This window comes from Chrysemys picta, chromosome 10 (genome assembly GCF_011386835.1).
Source record: "Chrysemys picta bellii isolate R12L10 chromosome 10, ASM1138683v2, whole genome shotgun sequence".
NCBI lineage: Eukaryota > Metazoa > Chordata > Testudines > Emydidae > Chrysemys > Chrysemys picta.
In genome coordinates, this window is record NC_088800.1 from 70,589,413 (window position 1) to 70,610,867 (window position 21,455).

A 21,455-nucleotide genomic window follows, 5' to 3' on the forward strand; every position below is an offset into this window, starting at 1 on the left:
AGAGCTACATATTTTATTTTGGAGTACAATTTGTTGAACTGCTTTTGTACCTGTTTTATGTTACTGAAAGATTTTGAGCCTTGTCTGGTTTGCTTGAAAACGTACTATACTAAATAGCTTAGAAACTCCACAGTGAAAGTTTTGAAGTTAAGGATTATAATCAGTTTCGTAACTACAATTTTACCAGTACATTGCTCACCCTTTGGAGTAAAGCAAGGGCTTTTTCTGTTGTGTGTGTTATTATTTAGAGATTTGGGGATGACTAGTACATTTTACATTTTTTAATAAATGGTGTGGAATTTTATATTAACAGGATTTCCTTGAGAGAAACAATTGAGTTTCGGAAAAGCTTCTAAAGAGAAAGTTTCCAGAGAAATCCCATCATCATATATATAAATTCTGGACTGAGAAGAATAGGGGTAAGAGTCTCTGCCACTCATACACCTTTTTAATTTGCCAGGCTTTCCAAGCTTTGGTAGATATAGACTTGGATAAAACCACAAATTACTTAATTTTTTAAAAAAGAATTTTGTATAACATTGCCACTTGTTTTTCTCAGGCGGGAGAATATCTTAAAAAGATGGCAATCTCTAGCAGAACAGGAGAAATTAGAGTAAGAAATTTCTAAAAATAGAGATTATTTAATTATCCATGGATAAAAGAAAACAGGTCAGAAATATATCTTAAGGTAGAATCTAAAGATTTCTGTAAGGTTTGAGGGACTTGATACTTCGATAAATTTACCAGATACTAGAAGTATTTCTGGATTTCAAGTTCTCCGCCTATACAAGTTGAATCATCTTATTGAATTACAGGATGGTCAAAATATATATATAAACTGAGAGTTGCCATACATGGTTTGTCAGTATTTGACTCTAGATAGAGGCTATTTCAGCCCAAAAGAAGAAGTAATGAAGGAAACACATTCATATGTTCCTAGATTAAGACTACAATTTGATATATTAAAAACAGAATTTACTAGATATGCACAGAAGCAACAATCTTCTTCCCAAATCAAAATAAAAGTTATAACTGCTGGAAATAAGTATGTTCTCAGATTATGAGACTGAAAAATGCTTTTTGGAAGCCAGGAGTCTGTGTCCTGGAGACCAAGAAGAAGTTATTGTTGAAACACTGGGTGATACTGATCTTACAAAATTCACATTTCATTAATCTCCAAGTCAATAACTGTTGTTTTATACTAAAAGTATACTGAGCACCCAGTAAAAAAATAGTCTCACGGTACTGTCATGTTTTATATGACCTTTTAAAAAATATTACTCTGTATAGCTAAGCTATTTGGATACATTACAGAAGTGTACTTTCTTAATATTAAAATAAAGTTAGACTGCGAAACAAAGAAGTAAAACACTTTCTAGATACACAAATACTTAAAACAAACTATTTACCTCAGAACCACATCCAAAGGAATTGACTTTAATAGTTTTCCAAAAGCTTGTCTTACACGGGCACCACTATGGACTAGTTGAACCCGGCACACATCAACACACCTGCATAAATAAATAAAATAAATAAATTGAGTCATAATAAAATGTGCGACCAGTAACATACGAAGAAAATTTATTGAATTTTTGGGAAAGTACCTTTGTAAAAGGTCATCTGGTAGGGAAGATGACAGGGCATGGAGGCTACTACATGCTTGAAGACAGATATTCACATCTTCAAGAAGGGCTGCATTAAGGGTACAAATAAAGGGTGCCATTTTCATTAAGATGGAAAAATTCATTCATCTCCACACAGAGCTATCCTGAACGTTAAAGGACATTACTGTATAAAAAAATCATTTCTTTTTTTTGTTCCATTTTAGCTGCATGGATTTTATTAATACTAATAGAAGCCGCATGGAAATCAAAGCTTAAATTGTATCCCTACCATGTATATTTAACATAATTGTGTCATTTTAAAAATGTATAACCATAATTAATAATAATCCCTGGCACTTATGTAGCACTTTCTGATCTAAAACAGTGTTGACAGATTAATCCTTAGATTGCCCTATGCGATGGGGATAATACACATTTGTTTCCCCAACGGCAAAATAGGCAGTGGTAAAGAAAGTAAATTAATGGCCCAAGGCCAGAAGGATATAACAGCAGGGCTAGAATACTTGTTTCCATAACCCTGTCACCATTTAGTTTTCCAATCTCTATCTAGCACAATACAGTGGAGTTGCATCATATGCGCATTTAACTTACGCGAATTCAACTATACAAGCTCGGCAAAAAAAAGAAAAATAACAATTTAAATACAGTAGTGCGGGTGATTCCGCCCACCATTCCACTCAATGAGCGTATGCCCCAGAGTGAGCGTGAGATGGGAGACGTGAATCTGCTGTTCCCTCAGTCGGTCTCAGATCCCGCATGCCTTTCATAGTGTGAGCATCTCGCCACGCTGAGTGTGATTCTAGTGTTTAAAGATGCGTCTTTTTCGTACAACATGGCCCCTAAACGCAAGGCAACTACTTCATCTGGCGATAAAGTTTCAACCAAAGAAACAGCGATCTGTTCCAACGCTGGAGGAAAAACTGGCTGTGTTGGACTTATTGAGAGACGGTACATTGGTCTGCAACGTGGTGCGTAAATATGGTCGCAACGAATCTAGGATCCGTGCCATCAAGATTCAAGAGAGTCAAGCCGTGGCATCAAGTGCTCCAATAACTGCTAAGGTGATGAGCCAGTGCGTGATAAGACTTTAGTGAAGACAGAAAAGGCATTAAACTTATGGCTGGAAGACATGAACCATAAATGTGTGCCTATCAATGGCAACACGTTATGAGAAAAGGCTCATAGCCTCTACGCGCTGTTCAAACCTCCCGCCAAAGAGGGATATCCTACTGATGAAAAGGAATTCAAAGCCAGCCAAGGTTTGCTTAACAGTTTTAGGAACCGCTTCAACCTCAAAAACGTGCAGACTACTGGTGAAGCTGCATCTGCCAATGAAGAGGCAGCAAAAGCCTACCCCAAACAATTAAAGAAAATCATAGAAGAAAAGGGCTATCTTCCGGAACAAGTTTTTAATGCTGACGAGACTGGGCTCTTCTGGAAAAAAATACCCAACCGCACTTACACTTTGAAATCAGAAAGACAAGCCCCTGGCTTCAAAGTAGCTAAAGACCGTGTGACTGTCTGGTTTTATGGCAATGTGGCTGGGCGTTTAATAAAGCTGGGATTGTTCTACAGGGCTGCAAATCCCCGTGCCATAAAAGGCAAGAACAAAAATCTCCTGCCTGTGTTCTGGCAATCAAATAAAAAGGCTTGGGTGACGGCAGCATTATTTCTGGATTGGTTCCAGAAGTGTTTCATTCCGAAAGTCAAGTGGTACCTTGAAGAGAAAGGACTTGACTTTAAAGTGTTGCTGATCGCAGACAATGCTCCTGGTCACCCTGAGGCACTCCGGTTTGCGCATAACGACGTTGAAGTCATCTTTCTCCCCCCCAATACCACCTCCAACCTCTTGACGAAGGCATGATTCGCTGTTTCAAGGCCACGTACACGAGGCTTACGTTCTCATGGATACGTAGCACTATGGATGCTGATCCCAATCTTAACGTGATGGAGTGTTGGAAGTCCTTCAACATCATCGATTGCATCACTTATATTAAACAGGCAATGGATGGAATCAAGCCTCAAACAGTCAATGCATGTTGGAGAAACCTATGGAAAGAATGTGTGACCATTGACAAAGAAGTGAAACGCATTGTTCAGGTGTCCAGGCAAGTGGGTGGTGATGGCTTCGTCGACATCCTTGAGGAAGAAATTGAAGAATTAATTGAGGGCCATAGAGAAACATTGACTAACGAAGAGTTAGAGGAACTGATAAAATCGTCTACAGAAGATGAAGATGACGAACAGGAAGAGCCAGCAAGTTGGAATCTTCATAAATTTGCTGAAGTGTTCCAAGCCGCAAAACACTTGAATGATTTAATTTCTGAATATGATCCCTCTATGGAACGAAGCCTCAAAATCACATGCAGTATTACAGACAATTTGAGACCGTATCAAGAAATGTTTGAGCAGCTCAAGAGACAACAGCGACAGTTGCCGATCACCATGTTTTTCAAGAAAAAACAACCAACAGCAGATGAGCCTACGCAATCAACTTCTCGAGCTGAATCAGAGGCAACCACTTCGTCTATGACTCTCTCTCCGTCACCCAAGCTCTCCGGTACCTCCGTCATCAAACCCTGACCCCTCCTCCCAATAATGTTGTCAGGGGAAGAGGAAGACTAATCATCGGAGTGTGTATAGCGACCATCTTCATTGTCTCATCGTTCATCATACGGGTGCTATACTAACCATCATCGTCATCATTCATCGTCATCGTCATCATATCACCATTATCGTCATCATCGTAGACTACCAAGACTATCCAGGATGAATGGTGAGTGGTTAGGTTTACTATTTTCCTTTTTATTCTTTCATTCTTCCGTCTCTCTCTTTTATGTAATTAAAAATACTGTAAAAGTATATCTTGCATATGTACTCTATTATATGCTGTACACTACTGTATACATTATACATTTATACATATTACTATACAGGGTTGTATACACAAAACCATGTACAGTATACTGTACTTTATGGGTGATTTAAGGGATTTTCTAGGGTAATTTTGACTATACGCAATTTTTGCCTTACGCGCTGACTTTAGAACCTAACCCCTGTACCTCAAATTATGGTAGGAGTCCTAACCCTTTGTCAAACATATGCAATCTGACTTCCAAATATCTATCATTCCACTGAGAACCTTAATCAACCTCATAACTGTAGTCCCTTCATGCAAGGATATTATCTTCTCCAAATAACTGACAGTTTGAGGAACAAGAGGAGAAGGCAAGGGAGTGGTTATGCAGCTGCAACCAGAGCTCAGAAAAAAATTGCAAATCAGAAGATGACCACAGTTGTATTTATCAATCAGCTGTCTTTACCCAAGGACATATCAATACAGTTAATGGCAGCTTATAAAGGGTAACCAATAAGAAAAAACAATTTTGTGCGATCTTACTGTTTCCTAGAAGTCCTTTACAAAACTTGTGGAAAGATGGAAGAGAGAATAATGGTGCATATGTTTCTGATTTTTTCATTAGAACAGCCACTTCCAAAGCCCAGGTCATCAGTAGTTTCCTAAAAATGCATTACAGAATAGTCATTCTAAACAACTAGAGAATAGGACAAAGTTACTCATAAAACATTAAATATCTTACGTTTTCACATCAACGTGGTAATGCAAACTTGCAAATATTTGTGAAAGAAAACCATTAAATAAGTGAAAATTACCTATCAATTGAATTTTGGAAGCTCTATATTCAATGTTTGGCCTAGAAGAGTTTTCACCTTTGGTGTTTTCATGAATATGAAAATATGATCAATTAATTTTTTTCAGATGTTTTAGCTTGAATCCTATGAACCAATTATGTTGAGCATGAATGATCATTTTAGTTCATATGTTTTGTATGAAACAGAATTCCTCCACTTTGAAATGTTTAGTCCTCCCCCCTCCTTTTTTTATTTTAAAGAAAAATAATGCAAACATTTTCTTGGTTCTAAATCAGAACTAAATTCTCTTGAAAAAAAAAATCTCAATCTCTGATATGAAGAAAATACTATTTACCTGGTATCTTGAATAAGGTTATCCTTCTTAAGCAATAACCCCAAAAGGTTTAGTATGATAGAGAAATGTTTCTTTGTAGCTGTGGTTACAGTGCTAATCACAGCTCCATCAAACAAAGAAGGAGAGGAGGAGCTGAGGCTACTGGATATGAAGTGGTCATGCCTGAAAGAAAATTAGAAAAAAGTATTCTATTTCCTTAAACATGCAACTAAATAAAAAAAAAAAAAAAATCAGTGTTATACTCAGATGTGTTGCCCAGAAAGTAGTTTCAATGTTATAATCGCATGATAGTCTAAAATTTAAAAGCTCCAATGCAGTATGAACGCGTAGCTAAATAAGAATGGGATAAATTAATTATTTTAAAATAGTTTTATGCTAACTACAGCCTCAAATCCTTTGAAGTACTGAAAATAAATGTAATTTCAACATTAAACTGAGTGACAGAAAAAAATATAAGGTATATAAGCAAGAACGGAAACTAAAGCTAGATAAGCTGAAAGGGTCTGATCCAGATGTGTGCCACTACAAAATCACCACACAGTTTGTCCTATGTCATTCAGTCCTGACCTACAAAACTGCACGTAGATGCTGGCACCATGCTTGTGTGCACCATGGTTCTAGTTTATGTCAAGGCTACTATCCCTCATCACCCTCATTAACGCTGGATTCAACCACAAGACATACCTTGCAAAATACCTCAAATAATGCGCGGCAAAGATGGTGAGGTAAATATCTTTTATTGGACCAACTTCTTCAAGTTGTCTCTTTCACCAACAGAGGTTGATCCAATAAAAGATATTACCTCACCCACCTTGTGTCTCTAATATCCTGGGACCAACACAGCCCACAACATTACTGCAAGCATTAAATAACGAGTGACCAATCATGTACTATTAATTCCAAGGTGGCACAGGAGCAACTTGTGTCTCAGCAATCTGTCCCCCCCCCCAAGATTTCTTCTATTTAAAGCTGGATTTTTTTATTTCACCCTTGTAGTCATAACTTAAGTGACAGCTTGTTGATCTGAAATCTAGAAGTTTTTTATTTATAGGCATTTTATCTCTAATACAACAATTAAAATCTACTTTAATTTTTGCAGTTGCAGCGTACAATGTTTCAGTTAATGTTTGCATGCAAGATGCCATACAAAATGAAGCTCTGTTTAATGTGTACTGAAAAGAATACGCTAAATATCAGAGGAATCATGTAACATACCAGACGTTAATTTTTTTCAAATAAGGAAAATCATTAGTTCACATCATGAACTGCTTGCAAAATTTTAGACACACTATAAATTAAACTTAATTCTCAATCTTAAAAATATCTAAGATTATGTTTTGCACAAGATTTTCAGGAAACTGAGAATATGCATGGCCAATTTCAACATAGAACCATTTTTAATGGGTGATCTCTAGTACCTATGAAAATAAAATCAATGAAAATAAGGATTTAAGAGAAAAGGTGGCAACACATTGATTACACTACCATCAGTGCTGGTATAATAAAATTCTTCCCTAAACTCAAATACAGTTTACATCTATCTATTTATCCTCTTAAATATTAATGCCTTAGTGATCCTCCTACCTGGTACAATGTGAATATAAAGTGTAGAGAACTGCATACTGGACAGCAGGAAAGTGAACGGCTATGTCACTGTGAACAATCATCAAATTCTTACTCAACAGTGCAAACACAGTTGGAGAAAGGGCCCACATCTATAAAACAATTGTAATAAAAGCACAAAAATATGTATGTAAAGGATATTGCTATTAGTCATAGTTACATACATCTGTTTTATAAAGAAATAAATGGTCCTAAATGTGCTTTAAACAAAAAATGCTGCTGAAATCACAAAAAACCTGCTGAAATTAGGACATTTTTACTAGTAATCTTTACTGTCGTCGTCTATCTAGAATTTCTCAAATGTGAATGCTTTCCTGCCCATAGTTGAAGAAACACACACCAGTCTTTTCTGATGTAAAAGTTCTCTTTAAAAGGTGATGCAAGGGTACTTTGAAGCAAAGTGGCACAATGTGAAAGTTGGAGACAGTGCAGCTTTCTACATCTTTCTTTCCTACTCGGTAATTTCTGTATTGGGGTGGGCAAACTACAGCCCGCAGGCCGGATCTGGCCCTCAGGGCTTTGGATCCGGCCTGCAGGATTGCCACCCCCGTGCAGGGTGACCAGATGCTAAGTGGAAAATATCAGGACTGCTGCGGGGGGCGGAGATGGGGGGCGCGCCTTTTTAATTGTTACACTCACCCATCCGGGTCTTCGACGGAGGGTCCTTCAGTCACGGACGGTCTCCGGCAGCATTTCAGAGGCGGGTAATAAACCTTGCCACCAAAGACAGAAGCACCCGACACCGAAATGCCACCGAAGACCATCAGCGACTGAATGACCCTCCGCCAAATTGCCACTGAAGACCCGGAGGGGTGAGTGTAAAAAACAAAACAAAAACAAACACCCCAAAAAAACGCCCGAAATAAAATATCGGGACAAATGGTGTCCCGACCGTACTTCAGTCAAGACGCGGGACAAACTCCTCAAAGTCGGGACTGTCACGATTTTATCGGGACGTGTGGTCACCCTACCCCCGTGGCACCGCAAGCCCTGCACCACTCCCAGAAGCAGCAGGCACCACGTCCCTGCGGCCCCTGGGGAAGGGGGGCAGAGGGCTCCGCGCGCTGCCCTTGCCTGTGGGTACCATCCCCCAAAGCTCCCACTGGCTGGGAAGGGAGAACAACAGCCAATGGGAGCTTTGGGGGAGGTACCCACAAGCAAGGGCAGTGATCGGAGCCCTCCGCCCTCCCTCCCGCCGGGGCTGTAGTGTCAGACAGTTCTGGGAGCGTCGCGGGGCAGGGGCAGGAAGGGAGTCTGCCCTGGCCCCGGTGCGTGCCACTTCCACCCTGGAGCCGCTCCAGGTAAGCGGTGCCGGGCCGGAGCCCGCACCCCGAACCTCTCCTACACCCTGCACCCCAACCCTCTGCCGCACCCCACAGCCCTCCAGTACCCCAACCCCCTTCCCTGAGCACCCTCGTATACTCCGCACCCTTCCTCTGCCCCAATCCCTTGCCCTGAGCCCCTTTCTACACACCACACCCCTTCCCACACCTCAACCCCCTGCCCCAGCCCTACATTCATGGCCCTGCATGCAATTTCCCCACCCAGATGTGGCCCTCGGGCCAAAAAGTTTGCCCACCCCTGTTCTATATACTGTATTCAAATACATTGCCTTTTTTTTGGTTGTTTTATATTTTAAATTATTTAATGAAAATATATCCTTCATATTTCTGACCTTGTTTGCTAATCTTCTGTTTTGCTGTCCCCATTTTTTTAAAGCACCCTATACATACACTGCCCCAAAAGGTTTATATTCTACCTTGAAAAGACAGAAAACACATGACATCAAATGCAAGGTAGCTTTTTACTGTCAGTGAAGATCACTGCAAAAAATATGCCAAAACTACTTTAGTCTCTTTCTTGTCTCATCAAGATAGTAGAATGTCCTGACAATATCAGAAGCAATAACCATCACACCAGTAAAGTATTGTAATGTGGAAATTACATTTCATCACATCTTTAAGACTAGAAATAATTATTTCAAACAATTTTGTACCATGGAAGTTAATATTAAAACTCCCCCCTCAAAAGTAATGAAGGATCAAGAAAAAGACACCTTAAGTACATATATGCAGGCATGAAATGAAGATTATGTGCATTATATAAGTCCACAGACTTGTATCTATCAATTAAATCCAAACATGATATGATTTATTGAGCAAAAATTTAAAAAGTATTTGTTTTTACTGCAGTTAAATACTTACCCCAATCAATGAGTTTTTAGCATTTCCAATAGTAGTTAGGGCACTGAGGTCAAATATAACTACAAACTTTGCATTAGCCACATTGAATACATGGTTCTTAAAAGCATCATGCTGGATTTCAGAACATGCCTCAGGAAGTTGTAGGCTACAAAGGAGACTATTTAGAGCACAGGTCATTTCTCCCAGAATCAACCTGTAAGCAGTCTCCAAAACAGGAATGTTCTTCAGGCTCAATACTGCTTGATAGACAGCATGGGCTGCTGCAACAACCTTGAAAATGAAAAGATTCAAAATGTTATTTAACAGTGAGATATTTCTGAAGTGAAGCTTTCTTGTTAGATGAATGAAACATGGTATGACAGTGTCTCGCTCCTCAGATTATTATAATTATCTGTTTCTTTAATTCTTCTAGGCAAATTAAGCTGATCATCATTTTAGGGTACCAAAATTACACCAGTCAATAGTAAAACAAATCAGACTATTTGCCGCAAGTACCTGAACTTTCATTAAGAATCAACTGTAAAACTAAAATTAAAATTGAGTTGATCTTAAAATATATGCTAAAAGCTCTACTGAATAAACTTTGAGTTAAGATATATTTAGCGTGCACACAAAAAAACCCCAAGTAAACACTGTATTGTAATCCTTTTCTTTTCCACCTTCCAATTTATATTTGCTACAAATGATGCCTATGCAAATTATGAAAACAGTTTTAGAAAAGAATTCTCTTCTGTCTAGTATGTGACAAAGTATGTTTCCTCACATGCCACAACCGAATGAACAATAACCAAACCTGAATTTGGGCTTCTGTTTTCCTAATGAGTTCAGACATCTATGCAACTAACTGTTTTTCTTATGGGGCAAAATTCCATAAGATAATATACCAGTGCTCTAAAACGGTATTAGAATTGCTGTAGCATATTAATAGCAACCATCCATCCTTACCTCTTTCTCCTTATGGTAACGGAGTACAAGCAGTTTAGATTCTGGTATAAACAATTTCTCTACAAATGTCGATGGCAATTTTGTATTTATTTGTTCAACAATCTAGAGACAAAACATAAGCACTGATAATATACATCTTCAATGTAATAATTCTTTATTCAGACACACATTTATGGCACTAATTTATAGAATTTAATAAATCAGAACCCCTTAAAGATATTTGACTACATTAGAGTTAAGAAATCAGTTACAAAAATAACTAATCTATATCTATGTAAGTTAATGAAAAAACATAATTGCTCTCCCAAAATTCAATATTCAAAGGACAGGCTATTTTTATGCTATCTTATCAACCTAAGTGGAACTCAAACATATAACCAATATAGGTTGATAGATGTAAGTTCTATGGGGATGTGCTAATATGGTTATTTAGCCAACAGAAGGTTAAAATAGTTATTTAGCCAACACCCAGGTTGTTGAGATCAATATTCTGAAGTAATCCGGTATCCAAAGCGTGTAGCCATGGCAGAGTGACTGCATAAACATACTAAAGCCTGGTCTCTCTGGCGGTTCATCAAAAATGCTGCTACTAATTGCAGAGTAAAGTTAACCCATTGATTAAAGAATAGGCACTATCCAAAGGTCAAAGTAAAATTATTTTGGATAAACTGGAAACTACTCAGTAACGGGACCAAGTAGGAGGGCTATCAGCACAAGTTCTACCAGCTTTTCGAAATGATTACTAACATTTGATAGGTTTTTGTTTGTTTATTTTGTGGTGTTTTTTTCTTCGCAGTGGGGGGGAGGGGAATACAAGACATTGAAGTAGACGAAAAGGAAGCAAATATCATGATTTACTGTTAAAGCAGTTTGTTATTCAGGTGCCTGAATGAGATATGATAAATAATTTTTTCTAATTAAAAAGCCCGACAAAAATGAGAATTTGTATGTACCAGTGTCAATAAATTCAAGACCGAGATGATATAATCGGTACCACAAGTCTGGCAATTCTCCAGTTGATCTAAGCCATATGTGATGACCATGTCACAGTGTATAGTCATACTCGGGTCCAGACTACCAAGTAAAACCCCAACACACTCATTGGCAGCTGTGAGTACAGCCTCAGAGAAGAACACTTGGTTCGCTGTAGTCACACATCTCATTACTCTGTACAGAACCTGGAAAAGAAGGAAAGTGAATTCAAGTCAGTTTAACTAGTATTGGATGTTATTTAAGCATAGGGGAAAAACCCACATCCATTTGAAACTACATAGAATCATAGAAATACAGGGCTAGAAGGGACATCAAGAGGTGATCTAATCCACCCATACCCCCATCAGGCAGCAAGTTTAAGTACATCTAGAACATCCCTGTCAGATAGCTGTCTAATCTTTTCTTTTAAAACCACCAAGAATGGAGATTCCACAACCTCCTTAGGAAATCTGTTTCAGTGCTTAACTATCCTTAGAGTTAGAAAGTTTTTCTTAATATCTAACCTAAAACTCTTGTGCTGCAAACTAAGCTGATTACTTCTTGTCCTACCCTTGATGGGTAGGAAAACGACTGATCACCACACTCCTTGTAACAATCTTTTACATATTTGAAGACCGTTATGTCCCCCCAAGTCTTCTCTCCTATAGACTAAACATGTCCAGGCTTTTTAACCTTTCCTCACAGGTCATGTTTTCTAAACCTCTTATTTTTGTTGCTCTCCTCTAGAGACTCTCAAATTTGTCCACATTTTTCTTAAAGTGTGATGTCCAAAACTGGACAAAGTACTCCATCTGAAGCTTCACCAGTGCTGAGTAGAGTGGAATAATTGCCTTCCATGTCTTACATATGACACTCCTGTTAATCATCTCAGAATCCAGCACTACTATGCACTGGAGCAAGTTCTTTGACCATTTTTAATATTTATTTTGACAATGTGCATTTATATTTTCATTAAATACAAAAAATGCAACAACCCCAAATTTAGAATAATTTTAAAGACAACGAATTAAAAGAAGCACTGAAACACAGAGTTAGAGTAATTACTCTGGGTCCTATCCAGCTTGAAACTGAAGTCAATGGTAGAACTTCTATTGTGTTCAGTGAGAAAAGAACTGGGCTTCTTTTCTTAACTTGTCCGACAAGGGTCTCATATTTAAGTGCCTGTGCACATGTCAATCGAAGACAACCTTAGACCCCAATAATGAAATCTGTGCAGACATAAGGGTCCACCTGCAAGGAGTCCCAGATTTATCAATGGGATTCGGTACAGACATAGGTCCACCCACTCAGATCCAACTGCAGGATCAGGACCTTAATACTGAGTTACCTTCTTTTGATGAAATTGGATCCTTGTTGCCTTAATTGTGATTGTAACCCATTAATTATTTTTGTATTACAAATGTAAGAACAAAAGTCACCTTCTTATACTTTGCAATACTACCTATTCCAAAAGATACTCTAAAATGAAAGAACTTCTTATATATCAGATTTCAGCTAGATGAAAATTAGAAAGGGATGAAGTACAAACCTCTAGCTGGCTATAATTACACTCCAGTTTTTTTAAAGCTCCATGATAACTTGCACAAATGGTTACATGAACAGATCATAACAACAAATGTCTATAGCCAGGTCAGACTGAAAAACCTTTGCAAAAATACTTACATCAAATACACTGTGGTTTCTGGTATATATGGCTATCACAGGCCTAAGTCACAATCACTACTAAATATTAAATCAGATTCTATTAGCTGTCAAACAAATCTAGTCCTTGAATAAAGTTGATCATGAGTACATTTGTATGCTGCCAAATATTTCTTAATAAGTAGCATGAAATAGGTACGGAAATCTTACATCAGTTACATATGCTTCAGTAATTGGTTGTCCTCTAATTGGGCTGAAGCGTTCCCCAATACTCCTCACCACTGTGCTGAAAACCCGAAGAAGTGCAGCTAATTTAGGTAGTGATACTGAAGGAGGAGGAATATCTTCATCCACTGATTCTCCAGAGGCCACATGGCTGAGGTCCTAGATAGGAAAATTTATGTCATTAGGTAATAAGTACAAGCAGTACTAATATAGACAAAGTATATATAAAATTCAGTTTTAATATCAGACATATCCATGTGTATCACAATAAATATGACAACACTAAGAAGCCCAGCGTTTCCTCGCATAGCTTCAGCAAGCTGTAATTATACTTGTTAATTAAAGATGACAAGCAACACAAAATGTCTGGAAAACTGTATTTACATTAGCCCTGTGTATATAGTCACCATAAATTTTGAGATAGATTACTGGTGTACAAATTACAGATGCATTATTGTTGTGATTTATAGCAAAATAAAACCAGTTACCATATTAAATAAGATTTAAGAAGCAACTTTCTTATATTGTCTTTTCAATTATTGTGAGCATCTCAATGTCATCTCATCTGTTTCAACAGGAAATCATGACGACGACAAGATTACAAACTAGCGGAAAATGCTAAGAAAAGCTTGTCTCTCTCACCAACAGAAGCTGGTCGGTTCAATAAAAGACATTACCTCACCCAGCTCGTCTCTAAGAAAATGCAGTATTGCACCCGTGTTTCAATACGCGTGTCCTAAACACATCCCAGAGCTACTGACTAAGCTCTTACAAAAGATGATTGTTACTTCTCTATTCCTATCCTCAAAATTACAGACCTCCTAAAAACAAGAGGGGCTGACTTTAATGGGGCTAGGATTTAATCCAAGAAGTACATCAGTATGCAAGCATCTTTATTTTATATTCTACAAGTGTATGCAGCATTTGAATCCCCTCCCATCAACCCCACATACTTTCTATAAACTTAACAAAACAAGGAACAAGGTAATATGAACAGACCTACACAAGGTGGGTGAGGCAATACCTTTTATTGGATAAACTTATGTTGGAGAGAGACGAGCTTTCAAGCTTACACAGAGCTCTTCAAACAGGCCTTTATAGCTATATTATAACTCTTAATACTGCTGCACAATAAACTTTGCTTACCTCAGCATATGCCTCCATATCCTCTAGAAACTGACCCAAAAGTGTGGTGGAAAAAGCAAGATCAGCTACCCAAAATGGCTCCAAGCTCTGTAGCCATCCTGTAGAAGTCAGACCAAGTGAAATAGATTGTTATAAGCAAGGTAAAACACAGGTATAAAATTTCAGATACATATTACTGAAGGACGAAAGAGATTACTCATTTACCTTTTTTTTTTTTTAAAACAAAATTATTTTTATTTATAATTATCTATATTACAGTAACACAAAAAGCCTCAAAGAGATTTGGGTCCTACTGAGCTATACACTGCTTAAGTATATTGTAAGAAAGCCTACAGTTTAAACAGACAAAGGAAACATTAGTCTCCTTTTACAGATGAGCACCTGAGGCATAGAGAGATTAAGTGACATGCCCAAAGTCACCACAGGGAGTCTGTGGTAAAGCCAGGAAATTAACTTCAGTCTCCTGAATCCCAATCCATCCTTCCTTTTTTCCAACACAACATTATTTTTAAAGGTGCTCAAGAAGGAGGTTATGTTTTCAGAAGATCACTTGAGGGTTGATAACTGTAAGAATGATTTAATTTTCTCTAATAGAGAAAGCAAATGGCGTTTAAATGTAGACTGGCTAAAATGTCCTTTAATTAAATTTTAACTGACTGACATGCAGGGTATATGACAATAGGTTTTTTGGTTCTGAGTTCTATGAATACATTAAGTCTCCCATATATCCAGACATTTTTATTTTGGTTTTATGTAAACTCCTTTACCCTATGTGGGGAGGAACTGCATTGGACTTTTAATAATTCATGAATGCCACTTACTTGGAGGAGTTGCCAATGAGTGACAAGAGGTATCCTCTGTCTGGGGATCAGGCAGGTTGCCTCCACAGCAGTGTGCACGCAGTGGCAGTGAGCAAAACTTAGAAATAAATCCTCATCCTCCACAAGGTGGAGCAGAACACTAATAGGTCACCACATGTAACAATTTTATAGGCCAGACTTACCAGACACCTGCTGTGTCAGAGAAGGTTTTTGAGTGTGATCTATATGCCACCCAACCAATATGTCAACTGTGTCCTTGAAAGCAAAGAAAAAGGTAAGTCACCTATGTGATGTGCTATGTCAATGTTTTATACAATAAGAGGGGGCAGAAGAAAGTCAGGCACACACTTACCCTAAAATTGGTGCTGAAAATATGTGGGTAACATCGGGACACCAGAAGGATGCACTTAACACATTTGCACAGTAACTCTGGTGTATCCACATTTTCTAGAATGGACTGCAGGCTGGTCATTACAAGCTTAAAAAGAGTCACAAATAAAAAAAAATTACTAGTCTTATTAATATTTTTGAGTAAGCTGAAATGTCATGAATGTTGTTAAATCGATTGTAACCTTGACTGAAATAAGAAAGGTCTGCTACAAAACAGATGGCTGCTCATTGTTAAGATTCAAGCAACAGGTATTTGTATAGCATTTTGATGTACAGTATATATTTTCTGCCTTCCTATGAAACATGGAAATGCCAAGATGTGAAAGGGTGGAAAATGATACGTTAACAATGACAAACTTATTTAAACTTACTAGGAATTATAGAGACTAATAAGGGTACCAGGGGAGAGGGGTTGCATGGTGTTAGCGTTTCCATGGTGTTAGGGTTTCCAACCAACTACAAAAGACTTGAAGGTTCCCCTAACAATCATTCTAACACTTGCATGGGTTGAACATATGGATGGATCTTCCAAAATACCTGAGGTTCACAAAGGGCTTGTCTTCACATCCAGTTAGGAGCTATTTAACATTCATAAAGACTATGTGGTCACTCCTCACTTTGATCCAGGCTACAAGCATTCATGCGTTAGCCTTGGGAGAGAAGCCTTGTCTTTCCTAAGGCCTGGCATACACACTCACAAGTTAGGTCTACATAGCTACACTGACCAGGGGCGTGAAGGAAAAAAACAAAAAACAAACAAACAAAAAAACAACAACTTATCCCTGATCAACACAGCTATGCTGACCTTCCCTCCCCCGTGTAGATGCAACTATGTTGACAGTGGGGTGACCAGAAGAGGGGAAGAAAATATCGGGACACATTGGGGGGTGGGGGGCAAAAAAAAAAAAAAAAAATCCAAGTCCGGCCGGCTGAGGGGGGGGGCTGCCGGCGGATATCGGAACAAATTGTGTCCCGACCAAAGATTTTATCGGGACGTATCTAATTTCATTCGTGGAGGTAGTGTTCCTACACGGATGGAAAAACACCTTCCAATGTCAGTGTAGCTATGCCAGCATAGCCCTGGAGCACAGACATGTCAATAGAAGGGATTTTTTCATCCGTGTAGGAACACCACCACCCAAACTATGTCTACACTACACAAACTACAATGGCATAGCTACAGCACTGCAGCTCAGTGGTACCTAGGTTGATGGAAGATCTACGCCAGGGTTAGGTCAATCTAATTACAGTGCTCAAGGGGCGAAATTGTTCACAGCCTTGAATGATGTAGCTATGTCAACCTAATTTTTAAGTGCAGACCAAGTCTCCAGACTGTACACACAATCTAAAGGTAAAGCATAAACTCATGCCTTGTTTCTCTAGAGTTTATCTTGACTTAACTGACTGACAATTAACACCTTTTAAAAAAGACAGTTTGAATACTTTTTACCCCAACATTTGGGGTTTACTGTAGGCTCACCCCCAGGGTAAATCACAAATATTTTTAGCTTGGAGCGACTGTCTGGAGAAGGGGAGTGTGGCGCTATAGCCACTCCATAACAAAACATTTAAGAGATGAAAAAAAAGTGTAAGGTACCTTAGGCCAAAGGCTAACTGAAGTGACCACTAAATAAAATGAGCTTCTTGACTATAATTAGCATTTTTCCTACAGACTTCTTCCACTGAAGGAATCCTCATAAGTGACAGTGACAAAAAAGTTTAGCATTTCAAAATGAGCGTAGCAACTGTGCTACAGGTGTGGACCTGGTCTACACTTAAAACTTTTGTCAGCGTAGCTATATCGGTAAGGTGTGTAATTTTTCTCCAACCTTGATTGACATAGCTATGCCAGCTAAAGCCCTAGTATAGATGCAGTTAAACTGGCAAGAGTCCTTTTGCCGGTATAGCTTAGGCCTGGTCTACACTACAAAAGGTTTGCCAGTATAGTTATACCACTATAACTATTCTAGCATACTCTTCTAATATAGATGCAACTTATACTGGCAAAACAGTTTTACTGCCAGTATAACTCTTACCAGTTCCCTGAACAAAATAAGCTATACTGGCAAGATGACTTTTCTGACAGTGTAACTGCTTCTATACTATGGCTTTTGCCAGCATAGCTGTCGGTCAAGGATAGGAGGAGATAAAAAACCCTAGTGTAGACACAGCTATACTGGCAAAAGAGTCCTTTTGCCAGTAAAGTTTATTTGGGAAATGGCGTAAGCTATATTGGTAATAGAACTCTTTTACTAATATAATGTCTGTCTAGAAGGTTTGCCAGAATGGCTATCTATACTAGGGCTTTTGCCAGCATAACTATGTCAGTCATAATTATGCTAGCAAAAAACTTTTAAATACAGACCAAGCCTTACTCCATTTTAGAAACTGGTTTAAGCTATACTAGCAAAAGAACATCTCCAACTAGGGCAGTTTGCCAACAGAACTCTACCAGCAAACCAGCTCTACCAGCATATCTATACCCGCAAACCCTTTTAAGCGTAGGCAGGTCTCCCTATCAAAAACAACCCAGGAAACTGATGAAATCATGAATACTCACAAGAACAAAACGGGATGAAGAGTAAAAAGGTGCAAATTAAAATACAAGCCATACGCAAGCTAGTGCTCTGGTGGACCTTTCAGCCACCAGGCTGATTTTAAATACTTCACAGCCCTCATTCTGGACAGATGATATTTCAGATGTCCTTATGACTGAAAATAAAAAAAATTCAAGGAGAGGGAAGGTCTGGCAAGTTTTGCTGCCAAGTCTTCCACTTTAATCAAGTAAAAAGGTGGAAAAAATTGCTATAATAACCAAGAGCAGGCAGCAATGTCACAAGAAGTGAGCTAAAATAGTAGTTTTAGTTCTAAAATACTTACAGACTAGATATTAACCAAGAACAGAAGAAGGACATTTCATACATCCTTACTATGTAAAGATTTTTCAAACTATAACCCAGATATCAAATTCAAATCACATTTTTAAAGGAAAATTAAATTTAAATCTCATAAAATATTAAACATTTTTATTCCAAAGTGTAAAATGTGTTTTTCACAGGGTTATGTATCTCTATTATTCTAACACCCTGACTGCTTACTCTTCATGTGTTCATTTTAGTAAAAGCAATGATTTGATTCAAGCTGTGCATCAATACAATACCGGAAAAGCAACAATGCCCCAATTTTAACTTTTATTCTTACCTGCATTACAGATGAAAAGGCTTTCTTTTCTCCCACAGTCTCTAGTGCTTTGTAGGTTGCACGCAAGTAAAGAAGTTTAACTTCATCTTTAGTGGATGAGCTAAATTTGCTAAAAATCCATTTAAAGATCTTCTCAGCCTCGTAGCTCAAAGAAGCACAAAGAAGGCCAAGACAGCAAGCTCCCTCTTGTCTCAGTTCTTGAAGCAATTTGCTACTGTATTTATATAAAAAAAATTAATTTAAGCTTTCAGAGGGTAAAATCAGTTAGACCTTTTACACAGTGAACAAGTACAAGAAAACATCTTGAACATATTCAGTAAAAAAAGTTTTGCACAAGCAATCTTTTCTAAAGCAAAAAAAAGCATGTATATATGAAGCTATTGTATTCCTTCCAATAAAAGCTGCACCCGCCATTTAGATGAGTAATATAAAAATGAATAATATGAAATGGATTTCCACTAAACAAGTCTATATAAATATGGAAATACTACAGTTAGATTGGCAAAACTATTTTAGATCTGCCATCTGATGAACAAATCTCCCCTTGTAAACAGACAGCTGACTTTAGACACAATAATATATAGCGGGGGTAAAGTTCAGGACCTGGCTCTCTCAGACACCACCTCCCATGCTTCACTTGTAAGAGATTCTATCTGTTCATGTGCTCTTCTGGCAACCCTACAAAATGACCTCATTATTGCCTATGGCAATGCTCTCTTAATTAGGGTTACCATATTTGAACATTGAAAAAAGAGGACACTCCATGGGGCCCCGGCCCCGCCCCAACTCCGCCCCTTCCCCTCCCCCGGTCCCACCCCTTTCCCCACCCCCGGCCCCGCCCAACTCTGCCCCTTCCCTGCCCCCATTCCAACCCCTTCCCCAAAGTCTCCGCCCCCTCCCCTGAGCACCCCACATTCCCCCTCCTCCCTCCCAGCCACACGAAACAGCTGCACCAATTCTAAAGTCAGGCACTCCACTAGTATAGACTCCCATGACTTTAATGAAGCTGCTCAGTGGAGGATCTGCCCCGGCGCTCAGTTTTTGGGAGCGGTCAGAACACGCAGCTCACACTGTTCTGTTTCCCAGCTCCCCAGATGCCTTGGAGCACCCAGTTCTCCTCCCTGCCCGGTAAAATCCCGGACATTTTGAGCTATTTAATTCTTTAATTCTAAAACGTAATTCTTTATATGTAGTGAACTTTGTATTTTCGTTTTGGCATTGTGTTTGCTCCGAGGATCAGGGGCAGCCAGGGTCTCCACGTGCTGGGCCCGCCACAAGCCAAGCTCAGAGGCTCCCATTGGCTGGGAAAAGCTCCAATGGGAGCTGTCGGAGCCAGCCCCTGCAAGCCCTGCCCCCGCAGCTCTGATTGGGCAGGTATTTCGCAGTGATCCACCACACTGCTGTGTCTCATCACAAATGGGGAGCTGAGTGCCATACAGCACACCCCAGCCCCAGGAGCTCTGATCCACTTGCAGGCAAGGCAGCCCGATGCCCATCGCAGCCAGAGCTCTGATCCCTCTGCACACTCCTGCCTTTTTCACACTGCCCTCCCCTCCTCCCCCACCAGTCAGTGCTTTTTGGCGACTCCCCGGAGCAGCTCCCCCAGCGCTGCCCCCCACCTGTGCAATCAGCGGCGCATGGTACTCCCAGCTTTGCTGGCATCCCTGGCTTACCTTAGAGCAGGCTCTGGCGACTGCTGCTGCTCCCTGACTCTTCGGCTCTGTTTAAGAGCCAAGCTGCCCTAGTGCTACCGGCTTCAGGCACTTCTCCTACCTGGGCTCCAGCTGAGCTGCTCCTGCCAGCTCAGACTGTAAGAGCCGAGCTGCTGGCTTCTGGCAGCCCTCCCCTACCTCAGGACCCAGAGCTGGCTGGACACGTCCCTTCCCCAGCTCCAGCCGAGCTGCTCGGCTCCGCCCCCTCAGACTTACAGAGCAGAGCTGCAGGAGCCAGCGTTACCGGCTTCAGGCAGCCTCCCCCCTGCCTCCGGACCCTGCACCGTGGGAGCAGCTCAGCTGGAGCCGGGTAGGAGAAGTGCCTGGCTGGGGGCTCGGGGTCCGGAGGCGGGGGGGGTGCTGCCTGAAGCCAGTAGCGCTTGGTCGGGCAGCTTGGCTCTGTAAATCTGAGAGAGGAGGAGTGGAGCAGAGCCACAGGGGGAGAGGAAGTGCCGGCCATTTTCCCGGACATGTGTGGCTTTTCAGCAATTCCCCCCGGATGGGGGTTTGATTGCTGAAAAGCCGGACATGTCCGGGAAAAAGAGGACGTATGGTAACCCTACTCTTAATGGGTGATCCTCCAGAACTCACTCCCTCTCACACTACATGAGAACTTATGTCTGGCCATTTTCTAGAAACCATGTAAAACAGTTTTAATTTAGCTTTTAGTTGGATTGTGTTTCTTTGCTTGTATGAAGTTTGTCTATTGGCCAATGGGGAGGCTTAAGAAAATACTAGTTTCTTTCTTTCATGTCTAACATTAATATTAATTTTATTTTAATTTAAGTTATAGCACAAGGGTACCAAGGTTGCATTTGGCACAAAACTTCTGTAATCTGTATGCTCCTATAATTAGATATTCAAATGAGTAAATCTTGGGTTCTCTTGTTCCCCAATCCCCCGAGGATAACTTACTTCCTTTA

General features: G+C 39.7%; 1 protein-coding gene across 3 annotated transcripts in view; it reads right to left on the bottom strand.

Annotated features, from left to right (window-relative positions):
* SMG1 (SMG1 nonsense mediated mRNA decay associated PI3K related kinase) overlaps positions 1-21,455 on the bottom strand; it is a 123,294-nt gene that overhangs the window by 64,723 nt on the left and 37,116 nt on the right. For all 3 annotated transcript variants that reach the window (XR_010591185.1, XM_065559966.1, XM_065559967.1), the window contains exons 6-18: positions 18,821-19,034; positions 15,582-15,707; positions 15,412-15,484; positions 14,409-14,506; positions 13,248-13,421; positions 11,357-11,581; positions 10,404-10,505; positions 9,459-9,728; positions 7,216-7,346; positions 5,632-5,793; positions 5,026-5,144; positions 1,605-1,692; positions 1,410-1,511 (exon numbers count right to left, since the gene is read on the bottom strand). Coding sequence is in view for 2 of the 3 variants with exons in the window: in XM_065559966.1 (XP_065416038.1) it covers positions 1,410-1,511; positions 1,605-1,692; positions 5,026-5,144; positions 5,632-5,793; positions 7,216-7,346; positions 9,459-9,728; positions 10,404-10,505; positions 11,357-11,581; positions 13,248-13,421; positions 14,409-14,506; positions 15,412-15,484; positions 15,582-15,707; positions 18,821-19,034 (1,884 nt within the window). In the remaining variant the exon portion in view is untranslated. The remainder of the gene's footprint in view (positions 1-1,409; positions 1,512-1,604; positions 1,693-5,025; positions 5,145-5,631; positions 5,794-7,215; positions 7,347-9,458; positions 9,729-10,403; positions 10,506-11,356; positions 11,582-13,247; positions 13,422-14,408; positions 14,507-15,411; positions 15,485-15,581; positions 15,708-18,820; positions 19,035-21,455) is intronic.